The sequence below is a fragment of the Sinohyriopsis cumingii genome, chromosome 16 (genome assembly GCF_028554795.1).
Source record: "Sinohyriopsis cumingii isolate HCF-2022 chromosome 16, ASM2855479v2, whole genome shotgun sequence".
NCBI lineage: Eukaryota > Metazoa > Mollusca > Bivalvia > Unionida > Unionidae > Sinohyriopsis > Sinohyriopsis cumingii.
This window is the reverse complement of record NC_142976.1, coordinates 94,221,184-94,238,169: the sequence shown is the minus strand read 5'-3', so window position 1 is coordinate 94,238,169 and position 16,986 is coordinate 94,221,184. Positions and strand designations below refer to the sequence as shown.

The window sequence follows — 16,986 nt, the reverse complement described above, 5'->3', positions numbered from 1 at the left end:
GACCTGATAGAAGAGCTCTTCAGAGAAGAAATGAACAGGGAAAAAGAAGAATGGATAGAGAAGTACAGACTTCAGAGACAGCAGCAACAACAACAACAAGAGCAGCAGCAGCAACCTGAAGCTGACAGAGGCTTTGTCGATTGTCGTATCGACACCAAAGAGTTCTTCTTCTCTTTCCGAAGAAGCAGACCTATCGCCAGAAAGTCTATCCTCAGAGGACATCGCATTCTTAGAAACTAAAAAGAATGCCATAGCAAACAAAAAACAGCCCTTTTCAGGGCTACCCAATACTCTAGAAAAGAAATAACAATCGATTTGCCAATGTGTGTAGGTAGAGTAGTGTGAAAATAAACACTAACTCTTTTTTAAAAAAAATGTGAGGGTATGTGTTTGTGTGTTTGTGTTTGTAAGTGGTTAAGTAAGTTGGTATGGATAGTAGATTAAAATGATGTCTTTTTTTTTTTTTTGGTGTTTGAGGTGTAAATTTGGGGTTAGATTGGATTGCTTTGCGTATGTGGATAGTCTATTGAAGTGATTTATAAAAAATTTTAAAATAGTGATGGGTAGCATAAAAAGTGAGTGAGTGTTTCTTTTAGGTCCGCGCGTTGTTGTTTTTTGGTCATGATGTAGGTAAGATCAATTTTATGTTTTTAGGGGGATGTTTTCCTTCACGTCCGCGCTTTCACTATAAATTGAAACTCGTTCGGCAGTCCAGCTACCCTTGTTGATTGATCAACACCAAAAATGAACACGAGACTGGAGAAACTGTTGGAACTTCATGTGCATCTGGAATATGCCAGGCGCATATTAAGTGAACTGGCCGCGGAAGCCATTGTGGAGGAGGGAAGGATAAGAGAGGAGGAGGAAAGAAGAAACAAAGAAGAGGAGGAGAGAAGATATAAAGAAGAAGAGGAAAGAAGATACAAAGAGGAGGAGAGAAAATACAAAGAAGAGGAGGAGGAGGAAAAGGAGAGAAGAAGAAGAAATTTCAGAATCCCAGAGAGCGAAAATTGGGATTCTGAAGCGACATATCCTGCCTCTGCTCTCTCCCCCAAAAAGGTAAAAAGTAACTGGGGGACAAGATGTGTATGTGGCGCTAGGCCTGGAAGGTGCCACCATTAACCAGGTGTCCATGAAGTTCCAAAAAAAAACAAAAACAGCCCTTTTCAGGGCTACCCAATACTCTAGAAAAGAAATAACGATCGATTTGCCAGTGTGTGTAGGTAGAGTAGTGTGATTATAAACACTAACTCTTTTTTAAGATAGTGTGAGGGTATGTGTTTGTGTGTTGGTGCTTGTAAGAGCTCAGGTATGTTTGTGGGAATAGTAGATTATGGGTTTCTTTATTGTTTCTTAGCGTAGGTGAAGAGTATAGTTAGGGTTCTGTAAGCGCTCACGTACGATTGTGTGGATAGTAGATTATGGATTAGTTTATTGTTCTTAGCGTATGTGTTCGTGTGTTTGTGTTTGTGTGTTTGTGTTTGTGTTAGTACCCGCTCACGTACGATTGTGTGAATAGTAGATTATGGATTTGTTTATTGTTCTTAGCGTATGTGAAGAGTATAGTTTGGGTTTTGTAAGCGCTCACGTAAGATTGTGTGGATAGTAGATTATGGATTTTGTTTATTGTTTCTTAGCGTATGTGGAGAGTATTGTTTGGGTTTTTATTATATGAAATGAGAAAGTATAGTTTGGGTTTTATTATATGAAATGAAAAAGTAGGGGGATGTTTTCCTTCACGTTCGCGCGTTGTTTGGTCATGATCTAGGTAAGATCAATTTTACGTTTTAGGGGGATGTTTTCCTTCACGTACGCGCTTTAAGTATAAGAACCCATAGTATTCGTCGTTCAAACCATTCTGCAAAGAATAAAAAAAGAAGATGGCTTCTAACCAAATGGACAAAATACAAACATTACAAGACGTTTTAGACAACTTAGGAATGATGGAGCAGATGTTAATAAGACTGGTTGAAGACCATTATTCCTATAGTCCCCATCGTGTAAAGATGGAAATTAATAACTTAAAAAAGGTAAAGGACAAGATTAGTGGTGTCATGAAAGAGATAAAGGAGGAGAAGGAGGATGAAGAGGAAAGAATAAGAATAAGCAAATGGAACGAAAAGATTGAAAAAGAAGAAGAAAATGAGAAGAGGAAGAAAGAAGAGGAGGAAGAGAAGAAGAAGAAAGAAGAGCAGGAGAAAAAGAAAGAGAAGAAGAGAAAGAGTGTTGGAGATAAAATAAGAACTTGGTGGAGATAAAGAAGAAATTAGAAGCAGAAGAAAAAGAAAACCCAAAGGCCCTTTTCAGGGCCAGCCATATTTCTCGAAAAGAGATAGCCTTTCCATTGCCTACCCCTTTTTAAAAAAATTTTTTAAAAAAAAAAAAAAATCCCATATTCCATTCCCCTTGTCCCTAAACAAGCCCAAACTCTATTCCCCATGTTAAATTCCCCTTGTCGCTAGACAGACCCACACTATAGTTCCATGTTAAATTCCCCTTGTCGCTAGAGTGACCCACGATTTTTCTCCATGTTAATTTCCCTTGACGCTAATCTGACCCACGATTTTTCTCCATGTTAATTTTCCCTTGACGCTAGAGTTGCCCAAGGGGTCTTGTAATGCTAATTCCCCTTGACGCTAGGGTGCCCCCATTTACTACTCTCCAATCTCTAGAAAAGAGATCTACTTTCCATTGCCTACCCTTTTTTTTTTTTTTTTTTTTTTTTTTTTTTTAAAATCCCATGTTAATTTCCCCTTGTCCTTATACAGGCCCACAATTTATTCCCATGTTAATTCCCCTTGTCGCTATACAGGCCCACGATTTTCTCCATGTTAATTCCCCTTGTCGCTATACAGGCCCACAATTTATTCCCATGTTAATTCCCCTTGTCGCTAAACAGGCCCACGATTTTTCTCCATGTTAATTTTCCATTGTCGCTAAACAGGCCCAAGGGGGTCTTGTAATGCTAATTCCCATTGTCACCAAATCGCCCTACTTAACTACTGATATGACAGTGATATTGTACCAAGAAATGAAGAGCAGAATGATCACCTGATAGTAAGGATACCATTTAGTTCCCACAAAAATATAGGTATTCTGAAATCTGACGTTTCAAACCTGAGACGTAAGACAATGACAACAAATAAGAAAATTGAGCGACTAAGGAAGAAACCCAGACTGTTGACAGCACCTAAGGAATTAACACAAGTAAACGAGCTGTTGGAGATATTTAAAATGTATATCTGACCAAATAAGACGGAATATTGTAAGAAGAAAACTCCTTGTCTGAAATAAAGGCGTCAAAACAGTTGTTTGACCTTTAAAATATTTCCATGTTTTACACTACGACACATACGTTATCATTCTACATTACAAGAACATTTTATATTTTGAATACATTAGTTATTATATTTTTTATATAACAAAATTGTGAATTCATTTAATTAAGCATATAAAATGTAGTCATTTTATCTTCCTGTACAATTTAAAATAAGTCATATTGATTATATCAGATCGATGATCAAGTGAATACTGATTATATTCAACCGTTACTAAAATAACGAATGTACGTGTTAAATATGGTTAATCAAAAATATTTATAATAATTTCATGCCATATTTTCATAACCAACCAACGTAACGAAGAAAACTGAGCGAAATCAATTTAGATTAACGAAGAATCTCTTGTAGTGTGCATCTGATACATACGTTATATCTTTGGAGTGACTGGAAAGACATACAGTTTAAACTTTCGTGCTTATATTTTGAATCGGAAAATGTTATGATTAGAAAGGTAGTCATTTGGCAACTTAAAATGCTTTTGGTGTTTTGAAAATTCATTATTATCAATTTAAATGAAATTTAAAATAAGAGAAATTTTGGTAAAGATGCATTTTACTTTATGCACATTTATCTGTCTTTTTTCAAAACTCATAATGGCAAAAAACAATAATGTTTTGAATTAAATTTATGTGAAATTATCGCAAATACCTATCTATACAATTTTCAACCGTTTTCCCAGTATAACTTTATTTGTAAATCATAAAAAATACTTTCCGATACGACAAGATCTCTTGTAACGTATGTATTTTGCTTGAGAATGAAGGTTTTGAGACCATATTTGTGAGTAAACATAAACAAAATATGGGTCAATTAGTGTTGTTGAAATTTTTACAGTTTGGGTTTCAGATATTTCTCTGTAAAATAAGTGCATAAAGTTGTTGTTTCTATGTCATTTTTTTTTCTTCTTTCATTTCTATACGTCTAATTGAGTCTCATTGGCGAATTTGGGTCTAAAGTACACTATCTTTAGCAGTTATTAAAATAGAGAACATTCATTTTGCCAGACTAGAGAATACCAGATTAAGTGCAATGAATGAATTACCAAATATGTTAAATGTGAAGAAAACAAATGTTATCGGCTGTTTTTGGAATTTACCTCCGAGTCCAGGGACTGAAAATGACCAAGCGGAGTTAGCAATTTCTTGATAGATGCTTATCTGAAGTTAGGCGAAGCTAAATACTCTATAAGCCATATTACACCAAGGAATCATATATCAAAATAAATGGAATTAAAAGTTATTTTTAGCAACACCTAAGATATAAAAGGTGTATATAGCCAGTATAACCACTGAGGAAAACGGGGGAAATTCCTTTGGTTATAAATCTTACCCTCTTATGCAAAATACGAAACTATAGAATGCAACAGCGGTAGTATAGGAGATAAGGAACCAGACTAAATCGTCTCGCAACATCGCAGTTAGGTGGCAGGGTCCAGTTTCGTAAATTGGCCCCTGCAAATTTCTTAACTTAAGGCTATGGTGTGACTTTTTCAGCTATTATTGTTTAGTATTTATAGATAGATTTTATTTGTATCTTCATTGTAAAATTATTCTCATTTTTCTGCAATAGATCATTGTCGGATGAAAATTCACCAGATAAACTGTCCAGTGAGACTGTAAAGCCTATGAAATCGTTCCTCGAATGTCGATACCTTCCATTCGAAGTATTTCGGCTATTTACGAAACAGGATTAACCAAGAAGTTGTGATAGGCAATATTTTAAAAGTTGTTGGGTGATAACCAAGCATGAACGTTTGCGAAACAGGATTCCTCTTTAGGCAAGAATCCTGTCAAATATCTTTACACCCTTATTTGTCACATGGGAGGGTAAAACTGCCAAAAAGACAGTATTATTTGTACCTTTATTTCTTTATAAAAGATATGCGTGTTTATTCACAGTGACATTGTAGTCTAGGCTGATAAATCAGCCCTTCACCCGTTATGATATTGATTTTTGAATAAGGGGCTGATATCACCTATTCATTAAAACCTGCAGTTATCTGCATCCAAATCTGGCTGCACACATTGGTGTATATTTTACACACTTACCGGTATTTCTTGTGTCTTGCAGCTTCCGTCAGCTAAAGGGTTCTTTTGGTGACATGTAGATGATATTTCACATGTTTGGTGACTTGTAAATTCACATGGAATAGCACAACCATCTGTCCTGCCATTCTGAATTTCGCACTTGATATGGCTCTTACCAATTACTGGTATGTGTCTAAAGTGTACACGGGTTTGTTCCAGAATGATTTGCATGCAGCAAAATTGCATATTTTAATGAACATGTGACATCAGACCCACAACATCAGCCATCAGTATCAATACAGATTTGTGGGGTTGATTTATCGGACTAAGTCCTGCATGTAAGACCTTGACGCTGATATTTATGTTTAGGGCATAGCACTAAAACATAAAGAACATGTGATACGTCTTGTATTCTAGGACTATGCACAGTGTAAATAAACATGCATATCGTTTATAAAGAAGTATAAATAAAAGGAATAAATAATAATCACAGTAACAATCTGCAACATTGCTGGTAAGTTCAACTTCTTAGTGGAATGCTACATTAAAATACGTTTGACGGACATCAGTTGCCCAGGCTGTGACTTCTTGCACTGAGTATTCAGAGAAATACAAAAGGGGGCACGTACTTCATTGTAGTCTTGTAGGTTAAATACAGCTGATATTATTTTGAATTAATGTTAATGAATAATAAATGTTAAATTAGACACTTATGTGGCTTCTATTTAGTTTTAGCAGGATTGGTGAAATTTATAGCAGGATCAGTACCAATAATCTTTTAGTGATCCTGTGGTGAGTGAAAAACTACAATTCAAGACCTGTAGCAATAAGATGTTTTCTCTTCTCATAAAGATATGTGTTAACATTGTACTGAAGAAGAAATGAATGCTGGGAAACATTGACTGGTACCCATTCCACTTCTGGGAGTGGCTGTATCTTGTGGATCTTAAGGATTCTGGGATTGGGTTTCTGGATTTTGTGGATTTTGATTGGGTGGTGGACTACTGAGATGACTTTATATATTATATTATATGCATATGTGCACAATTGTTGTGACAATTGACATTAAAATGTGAAATCATGGCAGTTACTTTTAGGATGGAATGTGATCTATGGTTTATTTAATGCAAAATGGACTGCATTCCTTGGGACCAGTTACACCTACTTGATTTGAGGGTTGCAAATGTTATACATGTATACAAAATACAGCTTTGATCTTTTTAAGCTGAAGTAGGCGCTCTCTTTTGCTTTCATTGTACAGTTCCTTAATTCATGTTTAAGAAATCCCATCAGATTTGAAGCATTGTTGGTGATGTTATTAATAAGTATGTTATACTTCAAGTTTTCGCTTAATTCCATTGTAGATGGTGCTACACAGCATCAGTAGCACGGCTTTCCATGATGTTGTTAGTAATGATTTATGTAAACTGCTGCTGGGTAATTTTACTATAGACCAGCAGAATTGAAAATTTCTTGGTGTTTTGGTGTATGGCTCTGTTTTTTCAAAAGGATCATTTATATAGACCAGGAACAGAGTTGGGCCAAGTGCTGTTCCCTGGTGAGTGTCAGATGATACAGGAGTGGTTTTCAGCCTTGAGAGAAGGAATCCCTTTTTTTAAAATGGATTCTGTTACGTAGCTGAGTGTCTAAGCAATCCAAAATGACCTAACATATTGTAGTTTGTTACGCATTTTCTTACACTAGTCTTATTAAGCGGTACTTCCTACACTTGGCGATGTCTGTCATTGATTTCATTTCCCCGGAAACTTATGGTTCCAAACTAATTTTTATTAATAAAATAATGTATGGGCGGCAGTTAAAATATTCATATAATAGATTCTATTCTTAAAACACAAATTGCTGATTACTTAAGTTTAAGTTTTGAAATACAAGTTTGTATGTTTTTATCATCAAAGGATAACTTGTGGAAATTGAGCAGTAATAGTTGCTAACTTAATCTCGAAAGGGTTAATGGTCAATCAAAACACATGCCTGTGAATGCTCAAGAGTTTGTTTGTTGGTACAACACCAACTGTTTGATGGCATGAAGCCTACATTTTGCCTTGAGCAAAAACTGGAACTAACTTGGACAAGGCGAGGGAACAGCTAATAAAGGATGGTCATTCAATGTTCCCTTAAGAAAATGACATTTCGAAGTTGTTTTTGCGTTCCTAATAGAATAAGGCTAAGTTTATATTTTGTAGGTGACTTAATTAATTATAATGGTCAAGACAGATGACTTGGGTAATGAAATAGAATAACAGTAACAAGGGATACATTAAATATCTTTAATTATAATGGTCAAGACAGATGACTTGGGTAATGAAATAGAATAACAGTAGCAAGTGATATGTTGAATATCTCTAATTATAACATACCATTGACTGTAATATGGCAGTAAATTCATAAATATAAATAACAGTAGCAAGGGATACATTAAATATCTCTAAATATAATGGTCAAGACAGATGACTTGGGTAATGAAGTAGAATAACAGTAGCAAGTGATATGTTGAATATCTCTAATTATAACATACCATTGACTGTAATATGGCAGTAAATTCATAAATATAAATAACAGTAGCAAGGGATATATTAAATATCTCTAATTATAATCGTCAAGACAGATGACTTGGGTAATGAAATAGAATAACAGTAACAAGTGATACGTTGAATATCTCTAATTATAACATACCATTGACTGTAATATGGCAGTAAGTTCATAAATATAAATAACAGTAATAAGTGATACATTGAATATCTCTTATTATAACATACCATTGACTGTAATATGGCAGTAAGTTCATAAATATACTGTCATAAATTTTGATATTATTGTGATACAGTGGCATCAGTTGGAACCTGAATAATTTCATTTTTTACTTTTATAATTTTTATAATCACTTTCCTTGTCTCTTGCCTTTCACATTTGTAAAATATGTCACCATTTATTGCTAGGTAGTTTAATAGCTGAATTTTCAATCTTAATGTTTAGAATTTTTTTAAAGTTGAAGTGTTTTGGAAACTGTTCATTTTGTTTGCTTCTGCATGAAATGTTGTAATACACATGGTGGAGATATGCTATTTTGACCATGTCTTATGTTTCATCATTCATTTGAAGTAATTTTATTTTGGTTTGTGATGAAGGAATGCATGTTTTACACACAAACATCTAGTTGAATAGATAATTAAAAATTGATTAAACTGCAGATCATGGAGTTGTTTAAGATGCATGCCCTGTGTTGGTGAGATTCGTTTGGGTTTCAAAGCAAGTATGTTGTATTGTGCCAAAACAATTAGAGTAAAATGTCTTGCCCAAGGATGCACATTGGTAGCTGACCCCTGTTGATACAGAGCTAGCATTTGAGCCTTTAGCCTTTCAGTCACGAGTTTAGCACACTTATCACCAAGCTTCTGCCACCAGTTTTTGGTGAAGAGTATATTCAGCCTATTCCATGACCTCACACAAGGTTGTTGGTGAAATATTTCAATATAGTTATACCAAAAAATTATGATATTCCTTTTATTAACAGGTAAGGAAATTAAAATTCAGTGTAAATACAAAGACAACCCAGATGCAGCAAAAGATGAAACCAATGAAGGTGCTAAAGAGGAGACAATCTTGATATTCCAACAGCATCAAACTCGGAAAGAACTCTGGGAAAACATGAAAAAGTCAGATTTATAATATAAGAAAAGGAATGAGTTTAAATGGACATAAAGAAAGAATACACAAGACAAAAGATAGAAGCTTAGGTGAAAATCAGGTAAGAGTCAATGAAAACGTAGACGATACTTGTGATACAAATGGTGGGAAGGTTAAAAAGATGACTGAAGTGGTTGAGGAACTTAAAAAATCTGATGAAAATATTGGAAAGAAAGATGAACAGAAAGGGCTGATAAATACATTACACACAACAGAAAATCAAAGTGAAATTGATATCAGTGGAAAGAGGAAGGGTGACCAGAATGCTGAAAAAGCAAATAACAAACAGCAGAAGGTTGAAAAGCATGTGAAACAAGGACAGGCTAATGGCAAGAATATTGATGATACTGTTCAGCAAAGGAAAAATGTGAAATTTGACAAATCTGAGAGTGATAAATTAAAAGCACAGATGCATCAAGGTACTTATTCAGGACTTAAAGAACATGAGAAACATATGTATATAAGAACAAAGGGGAAAGAACACCTCCTTGTCTGACCCCATTGGTTACCTGGAAGGAGCTGGATTCTACACTTTCCCAAAGTAAGCTAAAGTATGAACTATAGAAATGGGCAGTTGAATATTCAGCAACTATTTAATTTAAAGAGTGCCCAGTGATTGACCACATAAAATGCCTTACTAGTGTCTAAAAACATGCATACACAAGGCTGTCATGTTCTAGATAGTAGTTGACAGTTTCCTTAAAGGCATAGAGGCATAAGTCTGTTGAATGTTTAGATGCCATGAAAACTCCTTGAATTTGAGTAGATGCCATGAAAAGTCCTTGCATTCGAGTGTATGCCTGAACACTTTATTAATTTGAGATGACTTGAAAACTCCTTGAATTTGAGTAGATGCCATGAAAACTCACTGAATTTGTTGAAAAACTGTTGAAAATTGCCAAACCTTGAATTTATACGAGAAAATACAGAAGGTTCAAATTGACCCTCTGAGACCATGATTATAAATGATAAATGAATAGAATACATATGGAATGCAAAAGGAACATACATTGAATGCAAACAGAACATAAATGAAATGGGAAAAAATTCAGATTTGGTAAAATTCCCCATTTGATTCTGCATTGTCAAAAAAATACACTAAAAAAATTATACATTCCTGATATACATATTCTTTTTTACTTCCTTGTTGTAACTTTTTCATGTCATTCATTTGATATTTTTTTTAGCTGTAAGGCTAAGCAAGCTCATATTCTGGCATGCTATTTTCAACCTCTCAAAAACAACTTGGTGCAAAGGTTGATCCAACATCATATGAATACTGTTTTAAATACAAATAAATAGCTATTTCTCCAAAACAGCTAAAACAATTTTGATCAGATATGACAGAAGACACCTTAGCATGAGGACTTTTCAATTTTGTACAAAGGAAGCTGATTTACCATCAAATATGGCTACCATTATTAAAAATATGAAAACCTGTCCATTATCTGTCAACTTTTGCTGGTTTTTTTAACTTCTCCAAAACCTCCTAACCAATTCAGATTCACTTGGAACAGTGCAACAATGGTGTTTGTAACAGTGGTGCCTAACTACCATCAAATATGGCCACCATTACTAACACAGAAAAACTTTTTATAAAATTTTGAAGCATCTTGTCATGAAAACGGAAAAACTTGAAATAGCTTCTTTCTCTAAATACAACTTGACAAAAAGCATCAGACATTAAGACCTTTTACAAATGATATCAATCTGTCTTCTGATATTGCTGCTTTTACTGACAATAGAGAAATCTTCCATCATTTATTCTGAATAACCACTTGACAGAAATTGACCAAATCTTAAAGAAGCTTGAACACCTTTAAGATTTATATTCAAAATAAAGCATCCCACTTACCCAGATTTCTTGGCCAACTTCTTGGGTGGCGCTCACCAGATAATATGTACTTTTGAGAGAGTGATGTATGTAAGGTGAAGTAGTTCGCATTTAAAACATGCACAGTGGAGAGAATGTTTGCATACCTCTATGCTACATTAATGTAATGTGGATGATATTTCTTTTGGATATTGTACTTTTGGAAATTTTACATGATTTAAGCACACTGCTAACTAAAATGACTGCTCCCTTGTGTTAAAAAATCAGTCTGAATTAGTCTAAAGTACACTGTACATAGCAGCTATTAAAATAGGGAAAATGAATTTTGCCAGACTAGACAATACCAGCTTCTGAAAGTGCAATGAATGAATTACCAAATATATAAAATGTAAAAAAAAGTTATCGGCTCTTTTTTATACAATTGACCTCTGAAGTTCAGGAAGTGAAAATGACCAAGTAGAGCTAGCACTTTTTTGAAAGGTGCACATTTGAAGTAAGGCCAAGCTGTATACTCTATAACCCATAGTACACCCATCAATCATACACCAAAATAAAGGGAATTAAAGGTTCTTTGCAATATACCTAAGATATACAAGGTCTTTTTTAAATAGCCAGTATAACCAGTGAGGAAAGCCGGGGACATTCTTTTTCTTTAAATTCCTAACCCTATGCAAAATGCGAAACTGTATAGCGCTACCTTGTGCATTTGGTTATTAGGCTGATGTCAGCTAGGTGAGCAATCTTAGGCCCACATTGGCCTCTTGGGCATAAATTTTATTTTTCATTTATTTCTCAGTTGACAGATTAATTAACACACACACACATGCACACACACATACATACACACACACACACACACACACACACACACACACACACACACTATAGACTGACTTGTTAAACATTAATATTTTTTCATTCATTCAGTCTTTCTTTTTTGTTTCATTTTATTTTCCAAAATTTTCAAGTGTTAGATTTTAGTGCAATATATATGTATTCTGTTAAAGTTGAAGAAAAAAATTCAGAACACTAGCCAGTTGTATCAGTGTTGTCTGTTTAGATTAAATATATAACAGTATACAGAAATTACAGATTGTTTTAATCAAGTGATTTCAAGATTTGAATTTTGATATTTATTAAATTTCTTCCACAGTGAATAGGCACAGTCTTGTTTGAACACTGTTCTTAATTAAAGCATTCTGGATTCAGTACTTTTTTATAACTTTTTTATTTTTCTTTTCATTTTTATTCGTTTAATATTTCTTATTTTCAGTTGGTAGTCAGTCCTTCTGACATATAGAATGTTCTTCTAAATGGTTGATGCATCATTGTTCCGCCCATCACATCACAAATTCAGAACGTTTCATTCACCTGATTTCATTGCCCAAACGATGCTGCTTCAGTTGTGCACCCTGTTAGGTTGACAGGGTTAGTCAGTTTGAAGATTGAGTAATATCCTATTTTTGTTTTCATCGTGACAAGAATCACACATTTTATTATTTGGCCTGATGATCTGTTCTGACTCATCCTGAGTTTTCTACTATGCTTGATGATAGTTTTCTACCATGTTTGATGATAGTTTTCTATGATGCTTGATGATAGTTTTCTACAATGTTTGATGATAGTTTTCTGCTATGCTTGATGATAGTTTTCTACCATGTTTGATGATAGTAGTTTTCTATGATGCTTGATGATAGTTTTCTACCATGTTTGATGATAATAGTTTTCTACTATGTTTGATGATAGTTTTCTACCATGTTTCATGATAGCAGTTTTCTACCATGTTTGATGATAGTAGTTTTCTACCATGATGTTTGATGATAGTTTTCTACCATGATGTTTGATGATAGTAGTTGTCTACTATGTTTGATGATAGTAATTTTCTACCATGATGTTTGATGATAGTAGTTTTCTACCATAATGTTTGATGGTATTTTTTTTCTACTATGTTTGATGATAGTAGTTTTCTACCATGTTTGATGATAGTATTTTTCTACCATGATGTTTGATGATAGTGGTTTTCTGTTATGATGTTTGATGATAGTAGTTTTCTACCATGTTTGATGATAGTTTTCTACTATGCTTGATGATAGTTTTCTACTATGTTTGATGATAGTAGTTTTCTACCATGATGTTTGATGATAGTAGTTTTCTACTGTGATGTTTGATGATAGTAGTTTTCTACCATGATGTTTGATGATAGCAATTTTCTACCATGTTTGATGATAGTAGTTGTCTACCATGTTTGATGATAGTTTTCTACTAAGCTTGATGATAGTTTTCTACCATGTGTGATGATAGTTTTCTACTGTGTTTTTTCATCGCAGCTTGTGTTTGATTAAAATGTTTAGTTCTATTGTTGGGAAGGCTTTGATACAAATTTTTGCATAAACATTGTCGCTGAACTGCATTTTCATTCTCTTGTAGATATGCTCCAAATAAGTTCTTCATGATATCCATGCCTTAAACTCCCCCATAAACAGAACTCTATTTGTAATCATAATTTTACATACCATCTGTAAAAACTGAAATTCTTGTTTTCAGAAACATGTTTTTGGAGAGGTCCTGCCTGACAGCAGTGCAGAACAACCAACCTTGACAGTGACAGTTCAAATGGAAGCCAAGCCACTTGTTTCTCCAAAGTATGTAGAAGATATGATAGAGAAAGTTCAAATGGAAGCCAGGCTACTTGTTTCTCCAAAGTATGTAGAAGATATGATAGAGAAAGTTCAAATGGAAGCCAAGCCACTTGTTTCTCCAAAGGATGTAGAAGATATGATAGGGAAAGTTCAAATGGAAGCCAGGCCACTTGTTTCTCCAAAGGATGTAGAAGATATGATAGAGAAAGAAAAGCGCTCAGTTAAAGGCAGAGTTGAGTCTACTAAAGATGAGGTTAAAACTGACGCCATCTGGTTCAAGTGACATTCCTAAAATTGTTGCTGAAGATGAAGATCTGATAACAAATTACAAGAGGATTCTTTGTGTGTAGATATGTCAGAGTTCATTTGCATCGATGAAATTTGGGATTACGATGCAGAAGCAAATGACAAGAGTCCTGAAAAGGAGAGTGCAAAGGAGACACAATGCCAGGTGATCAAGAATATGAAATTCAGGATGAAATCTCACCAACAAAGGATGATCAGAAGGAAAATTTCTACGATATTTTATTTGCATAGATGAGATTTGGGATGAGGAGGATGTTTAGTGAAAATTTTGTTTGAGATGGTCAGAACTGATCATAGCAATCATCACCATATATGGATCATCCAAGTTGTTGGTGCAAAATAGTATCTCTTTTGCTAGAGCTCAAACATAGAAAGGTGTCATTTGGGTTCTTTGGCCGGAGCTGATGAAAGAAATGGACCCATAGGATTTTTATCTGAAATACAAAATACTGTTTAAAAGCAGTTGTAATAGTGCTTAAGCGGAAACTTCAAATACAGCAACCCTCCTCCAGTATGTAGTTAACTATTTTGAAAAAAACTCTTGCCTTGAATAGTCTGAAACTCCAAAAGACATGGACAATTTAATATTGTATAATTCTGTAGTTTACACTTGTTTACCAAGTGGTGACAGCTTAGAGTTACACTGATTGATTTATGATCCATGGAGTTAACCACCTGCTATGAGTCCATCAAGAATCTTTTTGAAATATGCAGGCTGCAGTGATGCCACTTATTTACACCTGACTGCACTGTAATATCCAGGTGTTACAATTGGAGATGGCTCAGAGATACACTGTGTTGTGTGAAGCGTTTGATTTATGACCTATGGAGTTAACACCTGCTGTTACTCCATCATGGATCCTGTTGAAAATGCAAGTGAAGGTAATCTGTAAATTGGCCAGGTAGACTCCACTGTAAATTGGTCAGGTGTACTCCACTGATGCCTGTGGAGTGAAGGTAACTTCTTCTTGGTGAGAATAGAACAGCCAGAGTAGGAATATAACAGCAATTTATGTCACCTATTTTAACTGCTCCTATACTGTTTCAGTGACAGTTTTAATATTGTCATATCATTTTGTGTGTACTGTACTTGATATTATCATACCATTTTGTGTTTACTGTACTTGATATCGTCATACCATTTTGTGTGTACTGTAATTAATATCATACCATTCTGTGTGTACTGTACTTAATATTTTCATACCATTTTGTGTGTACTGTACTTGATATCATCATACCATTTTGTGTGTACTTTAATATCGTCATACCATTTTGTGTGTACTGTACTTGATATCATCATACCATTTTGTGTGTACTGTAATTAATATCATCATACCATTTTGTGTGTACTGTACTTAATGTTGTCATACCATTTTGTGTGTACTGTACTTGATATCGTCATACCATTTTGTGTGTACTGTAATATCGTCATACCATTTTGTGTGTACTGTACTTAATATTGTCATACCATTTTGTGTGTACTGTACTTGATATCGTTATACCATTTTGTGTGTACTGTACTTGATATCATCATACCATTTTGTGTGTACTGTACTTAATATCGGGTGAAAGAATTTATGACCAGGTGTTGTAAATTATGACAAGTTAAAGAACAATGAATGAACACTTTTTTTTTGCTGATATCAGTCAATGAAAACATGCAATCATTGTATTGTCACAGCCTAGCTGTAAAAAGTTGGTTCCTTTAGCAGCAGCCTCATCTTAAAATGTTCATATTTGTAATAATCAAGATGGAATGGTAATAAAGTCCACATTCTCTTTCATTTTCATAATAGATACCTACAGGTACCAGCATCTCTTAGATCTGTACAAATCAACATTTTGGTCAGAGCATATAGTTATTACATTTGCTGCCATTATATGTACACCCAAGTTTAAAAGATAAACACCTAGACTGTCTGCTGCATAATGTGCTGGCTGAGCTTTGACAGAAAATACTAAGTATAAATAGACAGCAGGGACCCTGATCTGTTTTGGTATATTATGCAATGGTCTTGTGGATCTGCAGTTTGTGGCTGGATGTGCATTTTTGTTTTGTCGTTTATCACAAAAGTTGATACATAGAAGTCAAAATGTCCATCTCTCCTGTTGTCAACCACCAAGATTTAGTTAAAGTCTTTGATTTCTTTTAAGGCCAAATATTTCCTGTCTTCAACAGGTGGTCATCATCAGATTTAATATTTCCTGTATTCAACAGGTGATCATCATCAGATTTAATATTTCCTGTCTTCAACAGGTTATCATCATCAAATTTAATATTTCCTGTCTTCAACATGTGATCATCATCAGATTTAATATTTCCGGTCTTCAACATGTGATCATCAGATTTAATATTTCCCGTCTTTAACATGTGATCATCATCAGATTTAATATTTCCTGTCTAAAACAGGTGATCATCATCAGATTTAATATTTCCTGTCTTCAACAGGTGATCATCATCAGATTTAATATTTCCTGTCTTCAACAGGTGATCATCATCAGATTTAATATTTCCCGTCTTCAACATGTGATCATCATCAGATTTAATATTTCCTGTCTTCAACAGGTGATCATCATCAGATTTAATATTTCCTGTCTTCAACATGTGATCATCATCAAATTTAATATTTCCTGTCTTCAACAGGTGATCATCAGATTTAATATTTCCTGTCTTAAACAGGTGATCATCAGATTTAATATTTCCTGTCTTCAACAGGTGATCATCAGATTTAATATTTCCTGTCTTCAACAGGTGATCATCATCAGATTTAATATTTCCTGTCTTCAACATGTGATCATCATCAGATTTAATATTTCCTGTCTTCAACATGTGATCATCAGATTTAATATTTCCTGTCTTCAACATGTGATCATCAGATTTAATATTTCCTGTCTTCAACAGGTGATCATCAAATTTAATATTTCCTGTCTTCAACAGGTGATCATCATCAGATTTAATATTTCCTGTCTTCAACAGGTGATCATCATCAGATTTAATATTTCCTGTCTTCAACAGGTGATCATCAGATTTAATATTTCCTGTCTTCAACAGGTGATCATCATCAGATTTAATATTTCCTGACTTCAACAGGTGATCATCATCAGATTTAATATTTCCTGTCTTCAACATGTGA

General features: G+C 34.3%; 1 protein-coding gene across 2 annotated transcripts; it reads left to right on the top strand.

Moving 5' to 3' along the window:
* The first annotated feature begins 4,751 nt into the window (after window positions 1-4,751).
* On the top strand, window positions 4,752-16,209 carry LOC149781014 (uncharacterized). Of its 2 annotated transcripts, XM_089938134.1 has the most exons (3): window positions 4,752-4,819; window positions 8,901-9,134; window positions 13,452-16,209. In XM_089938134.1, exons 2-3 carry the CDS (start codon window positions 9,069-9,071, stop codon window positions 13,827-13,829), a joined length of 444 nt encoding a protein of 147 aa, XP_089794260.1. In that variant the 5' UTR covers window positions 4,752-4,819; window positions 8,901-9,068; the 3' UTR covers window positions 13,830-16,209. The 2 variants fall into 2 exon arrangements, with proteins under 2 accessions (XP_089794260.1, XP_089794259.1); XM_089938133.1 differs by lacking the exon at window positions 13,452-16,209 and having other exon boundaries at window positions 8,901-11,418.
* Window positions 16,210-16,986: the final 777 nt, after the last annotated feature.